Source organism: Pyrus communis, chromosome 6 (assembly GCF_041283825.1).
Source record: "Pyrus communis isolate YQ-2024b chromosome 6, ASM4128382v1, whole genome shotgun sequence".
Taxonomy (NCBI): Eukaryota; Viridiplantae; Streptophyta; class Magnoliopsida; order Rosales; family Rosaceae; genus Pyrus; species Pyrus communis.
The window spans coordinates 11920016-11938219 of NC_142570.1; the positions used below are offsets into that span (position 1 = coordinate 11920016).

General features: G+C 40.9%; 3 protein-coding genes across 6 annotated transcripts; 2 read left to right on the top strand and 1 right to left on the bottom strand.

Annotated features, from left to right (window-relative positions):
• Positions 1–186: 186 nt before the first annotated feature.
• LOC137710438 (E3 ubiquitin-protein ligase At1g63170) lies at positions 187–3781 on the bottom strand. Of its 4 annotated transcripts, none has more exons than XM_068449457.2 (5): positions 2954–3781; positions 2297–2419; positions 2079–2211; positions 1006–1161; positions 187–807 (listed from the first exon to the last, which is right to left on the bottom strand). In XM_068449457.2, exons 1-5 carry the CDS (start codon positions 3523–3525, stop codon positions 634–636), a joined length of 1158 nt encoding a protein of 385 aa, XP_068305558.2. In that variant the 5' UTR covers positions 3526–3781; the 3' UTR covers positions 187–633. The 4 variants fall into 4 exon arrangements, with proteins under 4 accessions (XP_068305558.2, XP_068305560.2, XP_068305557.2 ...); XM_068449459.2 differs by having other exon boundaries at positions 2297–2416; positions 2954–3763; XM_068449456.2 differs by having other exon boundaries at positions 1006–1164; positions 2954–3763.
• A 960-nt stretch (positions 3782–4741) lies between these two features.
• LOC148696298 (uncharacterized) lies at positions 4742–11183 on the top strand. Its single transcript, XM_088695182.1, has 2 exons — positions 4742–5422; positions 11121–11183. Exons 1-2 carry the CDS (start codon positions 4742–4744, stop codon positions 11181–11183), a joined length of 744 nt encoding a protein of 247 aa, XP_088551308.1.
• A 4000-nt stretch (positions 11184–15183) lies between these two features.
• Positions 15184–16665, top strand: LOC137710867 (large ribosomal subunit protein eL24z). The gene is made up of 3 exons (XM_068450020.2): positions 15184–15479; positions 15596–15744; positions 16337–16665. Exons 1-3 carry the CDS (start codon positions 15291–15293, stop codon positions 16488–16490), a joined length of 492 nt encoding a protein of 163 aa, XP_068306121.2. The 5' UTR covers positions 15184–15290; the 3' UTR covers positions 16491–16665.
• Positions 16666–18204: the final 1539 nt, after the last annotated feature.

Sequence of the window (18204 nt, forward strand, 5' to 3'; positions counted from 1 at the left end):
CATAAATCCAACTTAACCACATTGACTATCTTCCAACAATACCATCACCACGGGGTACTAATAATCCAATTAGGCCAAAGAACATTTTATTGTTACTCACTAAAAAAAAAAATGTTGGTTTATGTGAAGCCACGTTAACAAGGCTCATGCCTAAATAAACTCATCAACATTTTAATAACACATTGCTACACAATCAACTGAACTTTCTTCGAACAAGAAACAGCCGTTCGCATTGTAAATACAACTCGAGACAGCCGTCTCTGTGTGAAACTAAATAATTACCGCGGAAATGCCCTGGCAACACCCATGTACACAAGGCACCTAAAGAACGCCATAGCAACCACGAATACGATGCGCCATTGTCATCGTCGCTACTACGACACCAACAGATCAATGACAACTGCTATGCCTACTCTACAACAGCAAACATCAACAATGACAATATAGAAAACCTGCAGTGTATCGAGGGCGAAGCTTTGCATTGGATTACTCTCCAGCAGGACGTCTAAAGCCTGCATTTGAGTCCGATGTCACCCAATGCCAAGCTTTGCATAACATTACACTCAAGTCTCGAGCAAGAATTTTTATGTAATTCCGCAGCGTGCCCTGCACAAGTCTCTAATTAGAAGAATTCTACACTTCCCCTTGATCCTGGCTGCTACTCTTCAAGATATTGTACTTGCAGAGAGGACAGGTAGCGTTGATAAAAAGCCACTTGTCAATGCAGGAACAGTGAAAATGGTGGCTACAAGGAAGTTGCCTTAGTTCCACTCCATCGTCATAAGAAGAAAGGCAGATGCAGCACTCCTGTAAGTCACAATGATCATCATTCAAATGTCACAAGAATCTTTTTACAGGTCCAAAGATTTCGTTGGTCCACACATTACATAAGAATACAAAACAAATCCAATTATATAACTGGTCCAAATTGAAACCGTTCCTCCTTAACTACCAGAACTCAAGAGAGTAAAGAAGAGTATGAGCCAAAAGTCAAGAACCGCTTACCGCATCCTCCTGAGAAAGAACATGTTCAATCGGTGAATCTGTTCCACATTCAGTCATTACTCCTCCACCTAGTACATCGCCGGCAACTTTCTCATTGGCAACTTTTCTGAATTTGAATTTTGAAAGCTGTTCGATGTCTTCCTTAGATGCTCCATCCTGCTTCAGTAACAGGTCAGACAAACATAAAAGGGAACGAGAAAAAAAGCCATCACTATTGAATATAATATTCTTCGAACTACACTCTAGTAAATTTATAAACGATGAGGAGGCAAATTGACAGAGTAAACAACAGTTCCAAGTTTTAGTTACAACAACAAAACATCAAGCACTGGCCCATCAAATTTTTTTTGTCAGGCCCATTAAATTTGATGCAACTAAAAGAGAGCCAGAACAAATTAAATGAAACAAATTAGTATAACAATAATAAATCTTTCATCCCAAAGTGCACCAAGGGAAACTACCATAATCAATTTTTCCAACCCTCTTTTATCAACAAAACCATGAAATTCAACCATCTTTCAGTACTATCAAATATGAGAAGGATATAATAGATATTCTGAGGGGATGAAAGTTTAGCAGTTAACGGAAGAATGGATTGGTATAATATAGTGCAGCCTATTTTACCAACACAGGAACTCGCCCGTTTAATTGAGCTCATGAAGGCTATCAACAAACTTCTATAAAAAAATCAGAGCTGGACTTGCCAACCCACCCCAGATAAAGTTATGCTAAACGGGAATCAAACCATCCTAGTGGAGTTCCATTTTTAGAGTCCAAATCCTCCTACTGAGAATCTTGATACATTGATATTTCCGTTCAAACTAACAAGAATCAACTAATTTTTGTTATTATCAAATAATTGGAAAATAAAGTTTGCTATCGCAGAATCATATATAACTTGTCAATTTCCGGTTTCATTATTCAACCATCTACTTTAGCACTTATCAACTAGTATTACAGCAATATTCACCTAACCTACAGAATGGTAATGATAGAAGACACTAATAGTTATGAACATGAAAATCAACATACCCCCACAGACAAAAACAGAGATTACTGGGGATGAGAACTACCTGATCTGCGACAGCATATAAAAGTGCAATAATGCACGGAAGACAGCAACAAACTGCGATACCAATGATACAAGCCAGTGCAACACAGAAAACGACAAAAAACACATCAAAACCCAGGAAAATTATACATAACCTGCAGATAAAGCCACATTGCCATAGTTAAGAGTTTCTCCCTGATTTTCAAATAAATGGATGTGAGACAGAGAGAGAACACAAACCAGTAAAGCTGAGGGGAGGCACGCGCTAAAGATTGACCACCTGCCGATACCCAATAAAACCCAATGATCCACCAGATAAACGAAAACATTGTATTTGCAGATTCCAGGTGCTTAGCAACACTGCTGAAAGATACAAGCAAAAACAATAATCAGACATGAAATTACTATAAACGAAAAAAACAACAGCACATGTCAGTTAATTTCTCACACATTACTGGCACCAAATATAGCAGCATCCTACAATCCCAGTACAAAACCAGTTCACTCGTCAATAACCGATTCTAACATCCATGCATATAGACAGGTACCATACAAAATTTCAGATTTCGAAAGCTTCAAACGAAATAAAACCGGTGCCATCAGAAATCCGTAAATGCGAAGAAGAATCATAATTTTGCATAAATACGCAAAACCTTGTATTCATTTCAAAGAGAATGGGGCCAACCTACAAGTAAACTATACTAAGAATCAAATGCCATCAGCAACAATGTCAAAGACAGAAAAACCTTAAAAACATCACCATTCTTGGAGCAAAATTTACGCATTCGAACAACAAAATCATAAATTTCCAGCAACTCACATCAACCCGCCAACAAACACCACATAAGAAAGACAAAAACATTTAGATTTGCATTGTACAGATAACGTTGTTGTTACCTGGTACCCTCCTCAGTCATATGATCAGCCAACGACACGTACTGAGATGACGAATCCCCCTCTCTCAACCCAGAACTCAAATTCCCAACCCTCCCCACCCCTTCCTCCCCAGAAATCACCCCCGAAAACCGGCTTCTCTGCCGGCACTGCCGCCTCCGAAACTCGACGCAAACACAAACCATATGCACCACGCACTGCAACGCGTACCCCACGATCCACAGCCTCAGGGGCATATCCGGCAGTTCGTACCGGCTAAGAACCAGGACAGTCGCCGCCACGACGACGAAGGCGAAGTTCCAGATGATGTCGAGAACCACCACCGGCTTGGAGTATGCCCAATCGCTCTGCCTTTCCTCCAATTGCTCCGCCGCGGTCTCCCGGACCAGCATCGACGGCTCGCGCATGAGGCGGCGGCTGCTGGCCTGGCGCAGAAACCTCGCGGCCTGCCGCAGGCTCTGTCGGCGCGCGAATTGCTGGCGCCCCGAGTTCGACTCGTCGGACGACCCGCCCGAGTTTCTAATCAGCGGCGTCGTGTCGACGATGTCCTCCGAGGATCGGTTCGGCGAGGCCATTTCGGGAATTCGAATCGGAATTTGGGGATTTTAATTTTTTGCGAGCTCGTCGAATGGAACGCCCTGACTCGGGGAGTTAAATCGTCGACTCAGCCCATGCAGATCGCTGAAACGGTGCGTTTGGGGCGGGCGCTCTGATCGCTCTGTTGCGGTGAGAACGTGGAATGATGATGGAGATAAGACAACGCCGACGCTGACGATAATGTCGTTCGAATACGGCCTTGGAATTTTTGTCTTTTTTGTTTTCTGTTCATTTGACCAGGGCGCAGGTAAAATTTAATAATTTAATTGACCGTACCGTAGACGGTTCGTTTGGTAATTACAGTTTTTTTTAGTATAATCATATATTTTACAATAAGAAGGGTAACATCGGATCAGTGGCACGGTATACAACCTAATTTAATATTGAATTTGTAATTTACGAGATTCAAAATTTCTCACTTATAAGTGAACAAGAATACAACTAGACTCTAGTACTGAGTGGCGGTAAGTACAGTTTAACTTGGATAATATTTTGGTAGTGGGACCAACTAAAAGGGTTAGGGAGTTTCCTTGATTTTTGATTTATCAAAAGGTTTGGGGCTCGTTTTGGATTCCAAAAGTAATTGAAGTGTTATCTGCAAAAACCATCAGTTATATGCTTTTTTCAGGAAGCACTTTAAGTACTTTTCTAAGATTTACTTACATTTTTATTAAGAATTAGTTCTAAAAATATTTTTACCAAAAACGCTTTCTATCATTTTAAAAGCATATTCAACAAATTCTTGGAATAAACCACCACAGCAAGCATGCGAGGGGAGTTTGGTGGTTGGGATCTGCCTCTTGAATGTTAGACAAATAAGGAATATGGTTGGAGTCCTTGTGTAATTGTATATAATATTATTCACTATTGGAAGTATAAGCCGTCCTATAAGCCGTCATACCTACAAAGTATAAGCCGTCCTACCTACAAAGTATAAGCCGTCCTACCTACACACTTGTATCCCTTAATTTATGGTGATTTGATCTTGTTACTTGAAGTCATGTATATAAATCCTTGTAACCTTGTAGAGAAAAATAATGAGAAAAAAAAGCATTCTCTTCCATTTTTTCCACATTCACGTATCAATAACAAATATATTTTTTAGCCTACATACCTTTTTCTACATGGTAAACAGAACAGGTTTATAACCCTAGCCCTAATTTTTTTTTTTCGGCAGCTTTCTCTGCCGTTCCCATGGCTGACTCTTCTTCTTCCGATGGTGTTTTTTCCCTTCATCATTCCGACCACCCGAATCTTGTCCTTGTATCCAAGAAGTTGAATGGTGATAACTACACATCCTGGGCCCGTGGCATGCAGCTTTCCTTGAGTGCCAAGAATAAACTTGGTTTCATCACTGGCGATATCCAAGAACCTTCTTCCTCCGACGACCCTGATGCTCACGCGGCTTGGCGTCGTTGCAATGACATGATTCTCTCTTGGCTTCTGCATTCCTTGGAACCTGACCTTCAAGAATCTGTGCTTTTTTCCATCTCTGTCCAAGCTGTATGGGATGATCTTCGCGAACGCTTCTCTCAGAGTAATGCTCCACGCATCTTCCAACTCAACGGGGACCTTGCTACAATTTCTCAGGGTTCTTCTTCAATCTCCGCCTATTTTACTCGCCTGAAAGCTCTCTGGGATGAGCTTGCTTCTTATAATGATGGTTGCACGTGCTCTTGCAACGCCAAGCATGACCGTCAACAACTCATGCAATTTTTAATGGGCCTCAACGAATCCTTTGCTGCTGTTTGTGACCAGATTCTTTTAATGAATCCCCTTCCCACTGTTCGTCAGGCCTGTTCCTCGGTGTCTCAAGCTGAAAAACAACGCTCCCTGGGCGTCCTCTGCTCTGTCGATCAACCTGCTGCCATGGCTGTTCGTGGCCCATCCCGTCCCTCCTCTGCTCGTCCTCCCCTCCACTGCACCTACTGCAATTTTGATTATCATACCCGAGACACCTGCCATAAACTTCATGGCTATCCCGTTGGCCATCCCCTCCATGGCCAACCGTGGCGACCACTGCGCCGTGCCACTGCTTCCAGTTCTTCCCGCAGCCATGCACCTTCCAGTCTTCCCCGGCAGCCACGGTTTTCTACTTCCCGGCCCCATAATTTCACCTAGGCCCCCGCCTCCTCTTCTACTCCAGCGACCCACCAAGTGCACGGGGCCCAGCCCACTTTGCATGACTTGCAGCTTGCCATGCCTGACCTCTCTGCCGAACAGCACTCCCGTGTCCTAGCTGCTCTACGTGACACCACCACCCCTCCTCAGGCCAATGTCGTGCTCACTATTGATTTTGCCCAAGGTTTGTTACCTGTCACCTCTCGTCATGGTCAATGGATTCTTGACAGTGGTGCTACGGATCATATTACTTCTTCCGCTTCATGTTTGGTTAATCGTTCTCCTTCACATTTGCCGCCTGTTTCTTTGCCTAGTGGTGCTTCCGCTCCCATTACTTTTACCGGCACTCTTCCTTTAAATTCATCAGTTACTTTGAAAGATGTTTTATGTGTCCCTAATTTCCGAGTGGACCTTTTATCGGTTGGTAAACTTACAGATGGATTATCGTGTTCCATAACCTTATTTCCTTCTTGGTGTGTTTTGCAGGACTTGGTTTCGAAGGCGATGATTGGTGTGGGTAAGCGACGTGGCGATCTGTATTACCTTGTGGCCCTTACCTCTTCTCTCCCCACCCGTCAACCTCTCTGCAACATCATTACCATCCCCTCCTCCCTCTGGCATAGGCGTCTTGGTTACCCCTCCTCCACTCGTTTGCAAGCTTTAGCATCTAGCTCTCTTAATTGTACTTTTGATTCTAGTCATATTTGTGATGTTTGTCCGTTGGCAAAACAAACTCGTCAACCTTTTCTTTTGAGTTCAATTTCATCAACTTTCCCTTTTGCTTTAATTCATTGTGATATTTGGGGCCCGAATCGTCAATCTTCTCTTTCTGGTGCTCATTATTTCTTAACCATTGTGTATGATTTTTCTCGCTTTACGTGGGTCTTCCTCATGAAACATAAATCCGACACTCAACAATTAATTAAGGATTTTTTTGCTTATGTCACTACCCAATTCCGCACTACCATCCAATGCATTCGTACTGACAATGGTGGTGAATTTTTATCTCTTCGTAGTTTTTTCTCTAATCATGGGGTGCTTTTCCAAACTTCTTATGTTTATACCCCCCAACAAAATGGCGTTGTTGAAAGAAAACATCGTCATCTTCTTGAAACCGCTCGCGCCCTTCGTTTTCAATCCTATCTTCCTATCAAGTTTTGGGGGGAATGTGTTCTTACCGCTACTTATCTCATCAATCGTCTCCCTACCCGTCTTCTCCATCATAAATCCCCGTTTGAGGTTCTCTTTTCGAAAACCCCATCTTATGACCACTTCCGCATCTTTGGTTGTCTGGCATATGCCACCTCTGTCACTCCCACCACCAAATTTTCCCCTCGGGCTCATCATTGCATTTTTCTCGGTTATCCTCATGGACAAAAGGCCTATACCCTTTACGATCTCGACAATCACCGCATTTTCACTAGTCGAGACGTCATCTTTCACGAAACTACTTTCCCTTATGCCGTTTCTCACCCTCTTATCCCATCCTCTTCGCCTACCCTACCCATCCCACCCCCTCTGGACTTTACATATAACCCACCCCTTCCTGCCCCGACGCCTCACCCTCCTCCACCTTCCTCCCCTTCCACGCCTCCCACAGATTCCCTTGCTGCCCCATTACCCGTTCCTCCCCATGCCCCTGCCCTCTCGACATCCCCTTCTTCCCCCCCCTCCGCTACTTCCTTACCTTTCACCCTTTTACCCACGGACATCCCTACCCCCCCCCCCCACTACCTACCAATCATCCCCTTCCCCGCACCTCTTCCCGTGCCCATAAACCTCCATCCTATTTAAAAGACTACGTTTGCTCGCAGGTGATTCTGCCATCCCACCCATCTTCGACTTCGCAACCCGGTTCTACACAAGGTACGCGATATCCACTTTGTAATTTTCTCTCTTATCACCGTTACTCTCCCAGGCATTTTTCTTACATTAACTCTGTCAGTCAGACTGTGGAGCCTTCCTCCTTTGCCGAGGCTGCCACTGACCCCAATTGGCAACGTGTTATGACTGAGGAGCTTCAAGCTTTACATGCTAATGGTACTTGGACTTTAACTTCCTTGCCCCCTGGCAAAATTCCCATTGGTTGTAAGTGGGTGTACAAACTCAAGCACAATTCTGACGGCTCTATTGACCGCTACAAAGCTCGTTTGGTTGCTAAAGGCTTCACTCAGGCTGAAGGTATTGATTATCATGACACTTTTTCTCCTACTACTAAGATGATTACGGTGCGTTGTCTTCTTGCTCTTGCTGCTAGTCAGTCTTGGTCTCTTCATCAGCTTGATGTTAATAATGCTTTCTTACATGGTGACTTACATGAAGAAATCTATATGTCTCCTCCTCCTGGTCTTCGGCGACAGGGGGAGAATCTTGTGTGTTGCCTTCACAAGTCACTTTATGGTCTTAAGCAGGCTTCTCGCCAATGGTTTGCCAAATTCACTAGTGCCATCATTTCTGCCGGTTTTCAACAATCCAAAGCTGACTATTCATTGTTCACTAAAAAGTCTGGTATTTCTTTCACAGCTTTGCTCATTTATGTGGATGATATTGTGATTACAGACAATGATGCTAGTGCCATTAATTCTCTGAAGTCTTTTCTCCGTGATCATTTTCGGATAAAAGACCTTGGTGATTTAAAATATTTTTTAGGTATTGAGGTTTCTCGTTCCAAACAAGGGATTTATATTTCTCAACGCAAGTATGCATTAGAGATTCTCAAGGACTATGGTTTTTTGGGAGCACGACCCATTGCTTTTCCTATGGATGACACAAAATTATCTGATAAAGGAGAACTTCTCAAGGATCTTGAAAAGTATCGACGATTAGTAGGTCGGTTAATATATCTCACTATCACTCGGCCGGATATCACCTATTCTGTGCATGTTCTAAGTCGTTTTATGCACGAGCCAAGGATATCTCATATGGATGTTGCGCTTCGTATTGTTCGTTATTTGAAGGCTACTCCAGGTCAAGGTTTATTATTTCGTTCTGACAACCAGACCAAGTTAACTGCGTTTTGTGATTCTGATTGGGCAGGTTGCCCTATCACTCGCCGTTCGACTATTGGGTATTGTGTATTCTTGGGCGGTTCTTTGATTTCTTGGCGGACAAAACGACAGAAAACCGTTTCGCTCTCTTCAGCAGAGGCGGAATATAGGGCCATGGCAGGTGCTTGTTGCGAGATAGTTTGGCTTCGTTTTTTGTTGAAGGATTTGAACATTCATTTGGATGGTCCTTCCATTTTATTTTGTGATAATCAAGCAGCGTTACATATAGCTGCCAATCCTGTTTTTCATGAACGAACTCGTCACATTGAGATGGATTGTCACTTTATACGAGATAAGATTGTAGATGGCACAATAGAGACCAAGCATGTGGGTACGGCACAACAGTTGGCAGACTTGTTTACCAAACCTCTTGGGAAAGAAAAGTTTTCGGGTATGTTACGCAAGTTGGGAGTTCTTGACATCCACTCTCCAACTTGAGGGGGAGTGTTAGACAAATAAGGAATATGGTTGGAGTTCTTGTGTAATTGTATATAATATTATTCACTATTGGAAGTATAAGCCGTCCTATAAGCCGTCCTACCTACAAAGTATAAGACGTCCTACCTACAAAGTATAAGCCGTCCTACCTACAAAGTATAAGCCGTCCTACCTACACACTTGTATCCCTTAATTTAGGGTGATTTGATCTTGTTACTTGAAGTCATGTATATAAATCCTTGTAACCTTGTAGAGAAAAATAATGAGAAAAAAAAGCATTCTCTTCCATTTTTTCCACATTCACGTATCAATAACAAATATATTTTTTAGCCTACATACCTTTTTCTACATTGAATGCGTCTACTAAGCTCCAAATTCAGTATTAAAAATGTTCTTGCAAGTTTAGATCTCAAAAGTTTTAATAAAACATGTTCAATCACCAAAGTAATAAAAAAATCAAGCATTTTGTTGAAAATCAAGTTTAATAGGAACCACATGATTAATCTCTTGTTACATAGAGATAATGTGAAAATAAAATCTCTCAAATCATATTTGCGATAGGGAGTTCAATGCCCAATTGTCTAACCGCATCATTGAATAATCGTTATAATCCTCGAACACTAAGCGAAGTACTGCCATCAAATCAAAAAACTCCACATCTTCACACATAGATTTGAAAGGAAAACCCAAACCCCACACAATCCAACAGCTTCCATGCCTTAAAGGTGACAACTGTTTTCAAAACTCTGCCAAAAAATGTTCCTAATCTAAGGAAAAAAAGTACATTATGGCCTTCAGAATACTCCCATTCACATTGATAAAACTCCCTAAAAAAACAATAGAGGAATTTAGAGAAAATGATTATGCTTTCATTACATACAAATAACTTACATAGAGTATTTATAAGATATGTAGCGACCCGTTCCTAAAAAATTTTGATTTTTATAATGTTTAAATGTGAATTTACAAAAATGCCCTTCAAGGCAAAGTGTTGACTCTTGTTGACTGCCATGTCGTGTCATGTAAGACTCATTTTCTTGTCTTATTCTCGTAGTACTCGTCACTACGAATGCGTGGGCGTAAACAGAATGTAATTTGGAGTTATAACGAAGATTCTACGAACGTTTAAGTGTTGAGGATATTTTGGTAAATTGATAATTAATTGAATATGTTGTATTTTGTCGGACCGTTGGATGAGTGCCACATGGGGCCACCCCCACTATTCTGGAACACTCTCTCTTTCTTTTTCTTCCTTCTTATGTAGCTCTTCTCTCTACTCTGTTAACTCTCTCTCTCGGCTCTTCCTTTCTCCCATGAAACAAACCACCATCATCACCAAATATTTCGGCTTGTTGAACATCAAAACCACCATTATTTGCATGTCTTCACAGCCATAAACCCATTTTTAAGTTTTGTTTCATTGAAAGCAAACCCGAAACACGAGTTCGAAGAACAAGGTTTGGGGCCGAGACTGCTAAGCGTGATTCAGATAATTTCCAGCCATATTTTGAACTCTAAATAGTTTTTGGGGACCTTTGCCACTTTCGAGTCATTTTCCAGTCAAATCAAGGTGAGATAGCCATTGTCCAAGGTTGCCCACAAATTCTGGCGAATTTCCCTGTTTTTTTTGCGGACAGTCATCTTTTAGGCCATCTCCGACGACCATTTGGATTCCTAGCAGGCACCGATAGTTCGTGATGCCTCGATATTTGTGCTAGGGAGTTGTAGCGTGGACTCCAGGTGAGTGGGCTTTTGGTTTTCTATATATACGTATCTATGTTTTACATTTTCCCAAAAACTGTTTTAAATAAGCGTATATTTTTAAGTGCCATGTCATACTTGCATTGCATTTTAGTATATGCATTAGTATGTGTATGCATAGAATTGTATGACGATGTGGAGGTCAGGTAAGCTTCAGATGAGTACTGTAGGATGATAGTGGTTGCATTGTTTATGGTTATACGTAGATGCATTTAGAGCTCATTATACTGCACCCCGGTGTTAGTGCTCTGCCCGAGGCCAAGGCCTAGCCTTCACGTGATCATTCACCTCCCACACCACACGCTCACCTTGGATCCAAGGCAGGTGACATCCTGTCGTACAGACCACATTAGGTGTTTCTGACTTGTAGGTGACTTGTCATTTATTGCATAGCCTTCACGTGATCGTAGCACTTGAGCGTATTTATTTACACCCAGCCTGTTGTATAGACCATATTATGTGGTTCTGACTCGTGTGCAGGAACTGGTTTATGAGCTATAGATTCAGTCGTACAGGTCACGTTAGGTGACTCCAACAGACATATCATTTTATATTGATTCACAACACCTGGCTTACATGTTTATTATTGAGATGCTTAACATGGCACATACTTTGATTTTCATTGCTCTCAAGCCTGACTTCTTTATATGTACGTAGTATTATTTTCTGGGAAATTATACGGGTTTTATGGTGAGGGATTACTATTTTTGGAAAGAGAAATGGTTTCAAAAAGCTTTGTTTTTGCCCACTTACGTTTCCTGTTTTTATGCCCCCCAAGTTTTAGCTACTGAAAATTCGTATCGACTAGGATTCTTGGCGAATCTCAGTATAGGCGGCTACCTTTGAGGGTATGATCCTTACCCACATTACTGTACTTTACTTATGCTCTGACGTCTCGTGTGGAATGGGTTCATTCCCGCTCACAACGCACTTGTCTTTAGGCACTTTTAAGTTTAAATTTATTCACATTTTCCACATCACTATATTTTATGGCTTCGCCACCTTCCTGGTGTTGGCTAACACAGCTCGATTCGGAGTCCTAGTGGACATTCCGGGTCGGGGTGTGTCAAGATACAATTGTGAAAATTCAACCATTAAAAGGACAAAAAACGAAAATTTACAATGATAGATTTATTAACTAATTGTTCGCTTAATATAGGGGTGGAATTTTTTCCCGAAAATCCCCAACTGTCTCGAAATTTGATTAAAAAATGCCCAAATGGATATTCTCGAAAAATTCGGTACCCGAAACCGAACTGATCCCAAAAGTTTCGGTTTGGGCTTCGGGCACAACTTTGAAACGGTTTGGTAATCCCAAACCGAACTGAATATTTAATATATATATATATATATATATATATATATATTTTTTTTTTTCCTTTTTAAAAAAACTATTATGATTTTTATTTATTTTTAATTTGTAATTATAAATTATTTGGACCATTGGATTGGGTAAGAATTAAATCCAACCCTCAATTGTAATTAGGTCGTTTTACAAATCCTCAAACTCTCTCTGTCTCTCAGTCTGTCTCGCCCTCACTCTCCAAAAATTTGAATGACGCTCCTCCCCGCTCCTTCGTCCAGTTTGAACCCCATTCCTCCATCGACTATGTCCACTTGAACGCTGCTTCTCCATCCAGTTTAACGGCACTCCTTTGAAGACACACACAGAGACACAAGAGGCCCAAAGTACAGGTAAGGTTTTTGATTTTTAATTTTTTCAGTGGGTTTTTGTTCTTTAGGGTTTAGGGTCAAATTGGATGTTGTTTTGTCGAATATGGTTTATGGTTTGAGGACAATGGGTTTAGTAGGACAGTGGGTTTGGGATTAGGAATCTAGGATGGGTGTGGGTATTTGGGAGGGTTTTAGGTTGGGTGTGCTCCAGTTTAGGATGGGTGCAGGACCTGCAGGTCATTGGGAGGGTGGGTGGGTTCTTCTTTTTTTTTCTTTTTCTTTTTTTTTTTAAAAAAGGTGGGCTCACTGTTTAAAGAGCTTAAAATTGCAAAAAGTTCAAAAAGCCCAACATTTTGGGCTTCAAGGTCCAATCCCGAAGTTACCTGAAATCCCGAATTTCGGGAATTGCATGTTTTCGGTTTAGTTTTGGGGTACAAAATCTCATCCCAAAATGTTTTGGTTTGGGATTCAGGTTGGGGGTTTTGGTTCGGGATCCCGACCCGAACCAACCCTAACTTAATACATTTATTAATGTGATTAGAAACTTCTCCAATATGATTAGTCTCTTCACACACACCCCTCAAACTGAAAGCTTGGAACATAGATAGAGAAACCTAGATTGTGGAAGAGACTTGATGTGAATATATGGCAATTGATCCTATTCCTAACTACAGACAAATTGCACAATGAGAAGTTTGGCAAGAACGAGCTCTCTCATATAGTGATAATTTATCTCCACATATTTGGTTGGAAGTGAAAGCAATGGACAAAATCTTAGGCATGATAGGCAACTTGAAACCAAGAGCACCGAATAATTTGCATATCCATGTGATCTCATTAGCAGTGTCACTGTGCGAGCAAGAGAACGATACTCCACCTCTAGATCATCGAGCTACAGTTTGTTACTTGTTGACATTATAACTAATCATAATATCCTCTATCTGCCTTTGCACTTGTGATTTGCATCATGTCTTCTATCCCGCGTCCGATTGTATTGGATTGATCACAATCACATTTTTATTTTCTTTATTTTTATTATCTGGATAAGTGGCCATGGCTTGCTTGTTTAGTGTGCGTTCTCGGCTGGGCAATGCTGAGGTTGGGGAGCAAGGACATGGGTTCGCGGTGAAGGTGGGTTTGGATTCCGGTATCAAGGCCTGCAATGCGGCCATGGATAAAAAAAATTAGGGTTTCAATTATACAAAGTTGGAGAGGTTAATCCCAAGAACCACATGATTTCATTAAAAATAATCCCACGGTTTTGGGTGTGATTTTCAAATTTTTCAAAATCCTAGAAAATTCAAGAAAGAATTCAAACAAATTCACAGAATTTATAATAAAAATCCATATAAATATGTTAAAATCCATATGAAATTTTAGAGTTTTTTAAAATCTTTTAAAATTTATCACATAGAAATAGTCAATTAAAATCCTTTGAAATCCAAATTGACTATTCTTAACCGGAAACACGACATTCTCCAACCCCGTCCACATAAACAGCTGAAGGACTATTTTCCCTCTCGAAGCGGAAAGGCAAAAAAGGGCTGTTTGATGATCTTTCCCTTTTCTCTCCCGGGCGGCCTTTGTCAAGTGGCAACGCCAATGGCGTCTTCTTCTTCGTCAACCTACAACAAGTCGTGGGTGGAGAAGTAGAGGCCCAACCACATCTTAGCCGTTGGTCTCTCTCGCTCACTCACTGCTGCATACAATCCAACGTTTTCAAAATTTCAGAGGTTGAAGTACCACATGAAGGTACATACTCACAAGAGAATCTGTGATCGATGGAGTTGGCTCTTACCTCCAGATATGTGGTCTTCTTGCTAAGTTGTCCCTAGTTCCTGAAACCGCGAACGAAACATAAAAAACCAAACTAGTATTAACTGCAAGTAAAACCTTCGACTTTTCGATGCTGAATATTTTTGTTGTACCGTGGTTTAGATTCAGAGATTATTATTTTTTTTGTCCGGAGAAATGGATTAGGTGCAAGATTTATGGTCTTACGACTGCAACCCATGAGTGTTAGTTATAAAAGTGTTTTACATATTAGTCATTTTTCTCAGAAAAATGCGTGATATGGACAATTGAGTGCATTTTTTGGTTATGGAGAAGATGGAACCCTTGACGTAGTGTAAACCTAACTCATCTCTTTTACTTGCCTCACCAATTACGTGGATGTTGGCTAATGACAATTTTACGCTCCATATGCAAAGGTGTGCTATGAACAGTTGTTTATATGTGCATGAGTGATTGAATTGTCTGTGCTTGTTGAACCCTTGACATAGCCTAAACTTAACTCATCTCTTTTACTCGCCTCATCAATTCAGTGGATATTGGCTAATGACAATTCTACGCTCCATATGCGTGAGTGATTGAACCGTCTACGTATGTTGGACTCACAAAATATTGATGGCTGAGTGTCAGTCACAGGCAAAATCCATGTTAGTAAATTGGGCTGGGCCTTAAGAAAAACGTTGGACCCAGAGAAATAAGCGAAAGGCTTGGGCTCAACCCAAGTTACAAAACAGCCCAAACAGTTGAACGACATCGTATTCGGCGGGGGAAACCGCGAGCGCCTTTGGCAGTTGAAGTTAAATTGGGAAGCATTAGGGTTCTGGAGTTTCGACGGGTCGAAGATTTAGCTGAGGAGAGCGAGCAGCGGCGGCGGCAGACTTCAGCATCACAGCAGCAGCGGAGGAGCAGCCATGGTTCTGAAGACGGAACTCTGCCGTTTCAGCGGCGACAAGATTTACCCGGGAAAGGGAATCCGATTCATCCGCTCCGATTCCCAGGTCTTCCTCTTCGCCAATTCCAAATGCAAGAGGTACTTCCACAACCGCCTCAAGCCTTCCAAGCTCACCTGGACCGCCATGTACCGGAAGCAACACAAGAAGGTAGAACCCTAACATCCATTAAACGCTGTGGTTTGTTTTGAATCGTTCATTTGTTTGATTGGTGAATGAGGATTTTGTTGTAAGCTCACCTGTCTGTGATGTGATTTTCTGTTTAGGACATTGCTGCTGAATCTGTGAAGAAGAAGCGCCGTTCGACCAAGAAGCCCTATTCGAGGTCCATTGTAGGTGCCACATTGGAAGTTATCCAGAAGCGAAGGACTGAAAAGCCCGAAGTTCGTGACGCTGCCCGTGAGGCGGCTCTTCGGTATGTTTAATTGAATCAATTGATTACGTTGATAAAAATGGATTCTGGGTTTTATACAACAGGCTCTTTGATTGTTCATTCAAATGCGTTTTTTATTTATTTTTATAAATTGAATCAACTGATTAAGATTTTGAAAATTTGGGTTTAGGGTTTTGTTACTTTATGCTAACTATGCGTTGTGAATTGAATCAGTTGATCATAGGGCCGTTTGGAATTGATTCTGCAAACTTCTGCTCATAACCACTTCTGTTAGAAGCACTTTTATAAGAAGCATACAAACATTTCAATTAAAATACCAGTGCCTAGAAAAACACCGCATTCGGAATTCAATAGCACTTGTCGTTATTTCTGCCCAAATACTGTTAAGAGGTGTTTTTGGCATCTAGAAGCACTTTTAGCCTCACTGAAGCATTCCCAGACACACTCTTAAGTTGGTCAATCATTTGTTTTGTTCAACATGCCCTGTTGCTCCTTAATATTTATGTGTATTTGTTAAAAATTGAACCAATTCATTAGGACGAGAAGTTCAGTTTTGGGTTTTGTTCGACAGGGACCCTGGTTGGTCATTTATATGTGTGTGTGAATTTTGCAGTGAAATTAAGGAGAGGATTAAGAAGACCAAGGATGAGAAGAAGGCGAAGAAGGCTGAATTGGTGTCCAAGTCAAAGGGTCAGTCCAAGGGAAACGTGCCCAAGGCTGCTGGTCCTAAGGCCACCAAGCTCGGAGGTGGTGGTGGAAAGCGATGAGTTTTCTTCCTCCTCCCATCTTAACCGTTTACTCTACTTCTTGTTTTGCTCTGACACTTCAAGTCTTTTCTGGTTTGCAATTTTTGTATGGATCGATATTGGCATTTTTGGCCACTACAATTTTGGATCTTCATGATGGGTTTCGATTGCAATAGTGAAAGTTTTATTGTTTATATTTCAATCCTCTTTAACTTTTTATGTGCGAAGCCTCTGAGTATTACTGAACAAGTAAAATGAATTTGGTTTCTTAGAACATTGGAAACTGGTGTAGGTTTGGTCCGGCTTGAGGGAATCCAACTCTTAAACTGTTACTGCTTGTTGATTTGAGGTCGTAAAGAAAACGGCTGCTTTGCCTGTAGTTTGATTATTCTGCCAATTTTTTTATATTTGATATGAGAATATGTGATGGAAGCAAATTAGTTTGATGCATTTAGATGGTTTTTGGGAAGAAGCTTGTAACATTCCACAATCTGCTCTTAGGCCTATGTGATCAAAGAGAGAGACACACAAGGTGTTTCAGCTCCTGCTCCGAATGGTGGAGGTGTGTGTCTTACATGTGTGTGGAATGCTCACTGTTCTAAAAATCTTCTTCTAGTGCCGCCTAGGCCCCACATAGGAGTTAGGTGGTTGGCCATCGTCCCGATTAATCTCTAAATGTTTGAAAATTAGAAAAGAGCGCCTGGACCTACTTAAGCGCCCAAACCGCCTCGGCACCTGCTTATGTCACGATTCTCACTTAGACAGGTAATAGATGACTTTCATTTTGTATTTTATTTTATTTTTTTTAAATTGTAAGATACTTGTTGAATACTTAGTGAACACGCATTATATGTTTGTTCCTATGTTTTCATTATCTTCTAGTATTTTATAATCTATGTTATTCTATTTTACAATTTATAAATCCCAATGAAATTATTTATTTTTTGAAGTACAAGTAGACATTTGTTAATACGATATATATAAATTTACCAAAATCCGCTTAGCCCTCCTAGGTGCTAGGTCACATCATGCTGCTTGACTAGCGTTTAGCGTTTTTTAGAACCTTGAGAATACTTAATTATTATGGCTTCGCATTTTGTGGTTAAATCCAAAATCCTCCTGCCTCTGGTTTCAGGATTGGTGTGTAATGGATTAGATAGGAATGAAACTGATCCTTCTAATCCTAATATTTTGGGGAGAATTGGAACGGATGAGTTCTTTAGTAATTAATCATTCTTCTACCTTCAAAGTTGAACACAACTTTTTCATTTTCTTGTTGCCACATACCTTGAATATAATAACTTATGATTCCAATCTAGTCGTAGATTTTTAACGAGGCCTTAGAGAAAATACTGTTGTTTTGTTAAACATGACAATGTATTATTGAATTGGAACAAATGATCGACGTAGCTGCGTTTGATTAAAACAAATTAAAACCTTCCTTTACGTCTGAAAACCAAATTTTACTGATAATAAAGTGGTTATATCGTCATGGAAATAAGTGCTCTAATTCAAGGATTTAGATTTTTCATTCTTATGGAGTATTTTTTAGATAAAGTGGGGTTGAAAGATTAAAGGGAGAAGTTTTGGTTCTGCACATGGAAAGTTCAATCTTTTAATTTAAACCTTCAAACCCCACTTTATTTAAATCTGAAAACATAGCACACAGTTGAGTAACTGTGCATTGTTAGTTACTTTTCTAGTTGTTCACTCGTGCACAGACAATTGTCAAATT

What these genes read in the sequence shown, in the direction of transcription:
- LOC137710438 (XM_068449456.2), bottom strand. Translation starts at nt 3,525, where the DNA reads ATGGCCTCGCCGAACCGATCCTCGGAGGACATCGTCGACACGACGCCG. An exon ending in ATGACTGAGGAGGGTACCAG is followed by an intron (nt 2,420 to 2,953) that starts GTAACAACAACG and finishes TGTATCTTTCAG; the next exon opens with CAGTGTTGCTAAGCACCTGG. An exon ending in TTCTTTCTCAGGAGGATGCG is followed by an intron (nt 808 to 1,005) that starts GTAAGCGGTTCT and finishes TGTGACTTACAG; the next exon opens with GAGTGCTGCATCTGCCTTTC.
- LOC148696298 (XM_088695182.1), top strand. Translation starts at nt 4,742, where the DNA reads ATGGCTGACTCTTCTTCTTCCGATGGTGTTTTTTCCCTTCATCATTCC. An exon ending in ATCAACCTGCTGCCATGGCT is followed by an intron (nt 5,423 to 11,120) that starts GTTCGTGGCCCA and finishes GGTTATACGTAG; the next exon opens with ATGCATTTAGAGCTCATTAT.
- LOC137710867 (XM_068450020.2), top strand. Translation starts at nt 15,291, where the DNA reads ATGGTTCTGAAGACGGAACTCTGCCGTTTCAGCGGCGACAAGATTTAC. An exon ending in ACCGGAAGCAACACAAGAAG is followed by an intron (nt 15,480 to 15,595) that starts GTAGAACCCTAA and finishes TTTTCTGTTTAG; the next exon opens with GACATTGCTGCTGAATCTGT. An exon ending in GCCCGTGAGGCGGCTCTTCG is followed by an intron (nt 15,745 to 16,336) that starts GTATGTTTAATT and finishes TGAATTTTGCAG; the next exon opens with TGAAATTAAGGAGAGGATTA.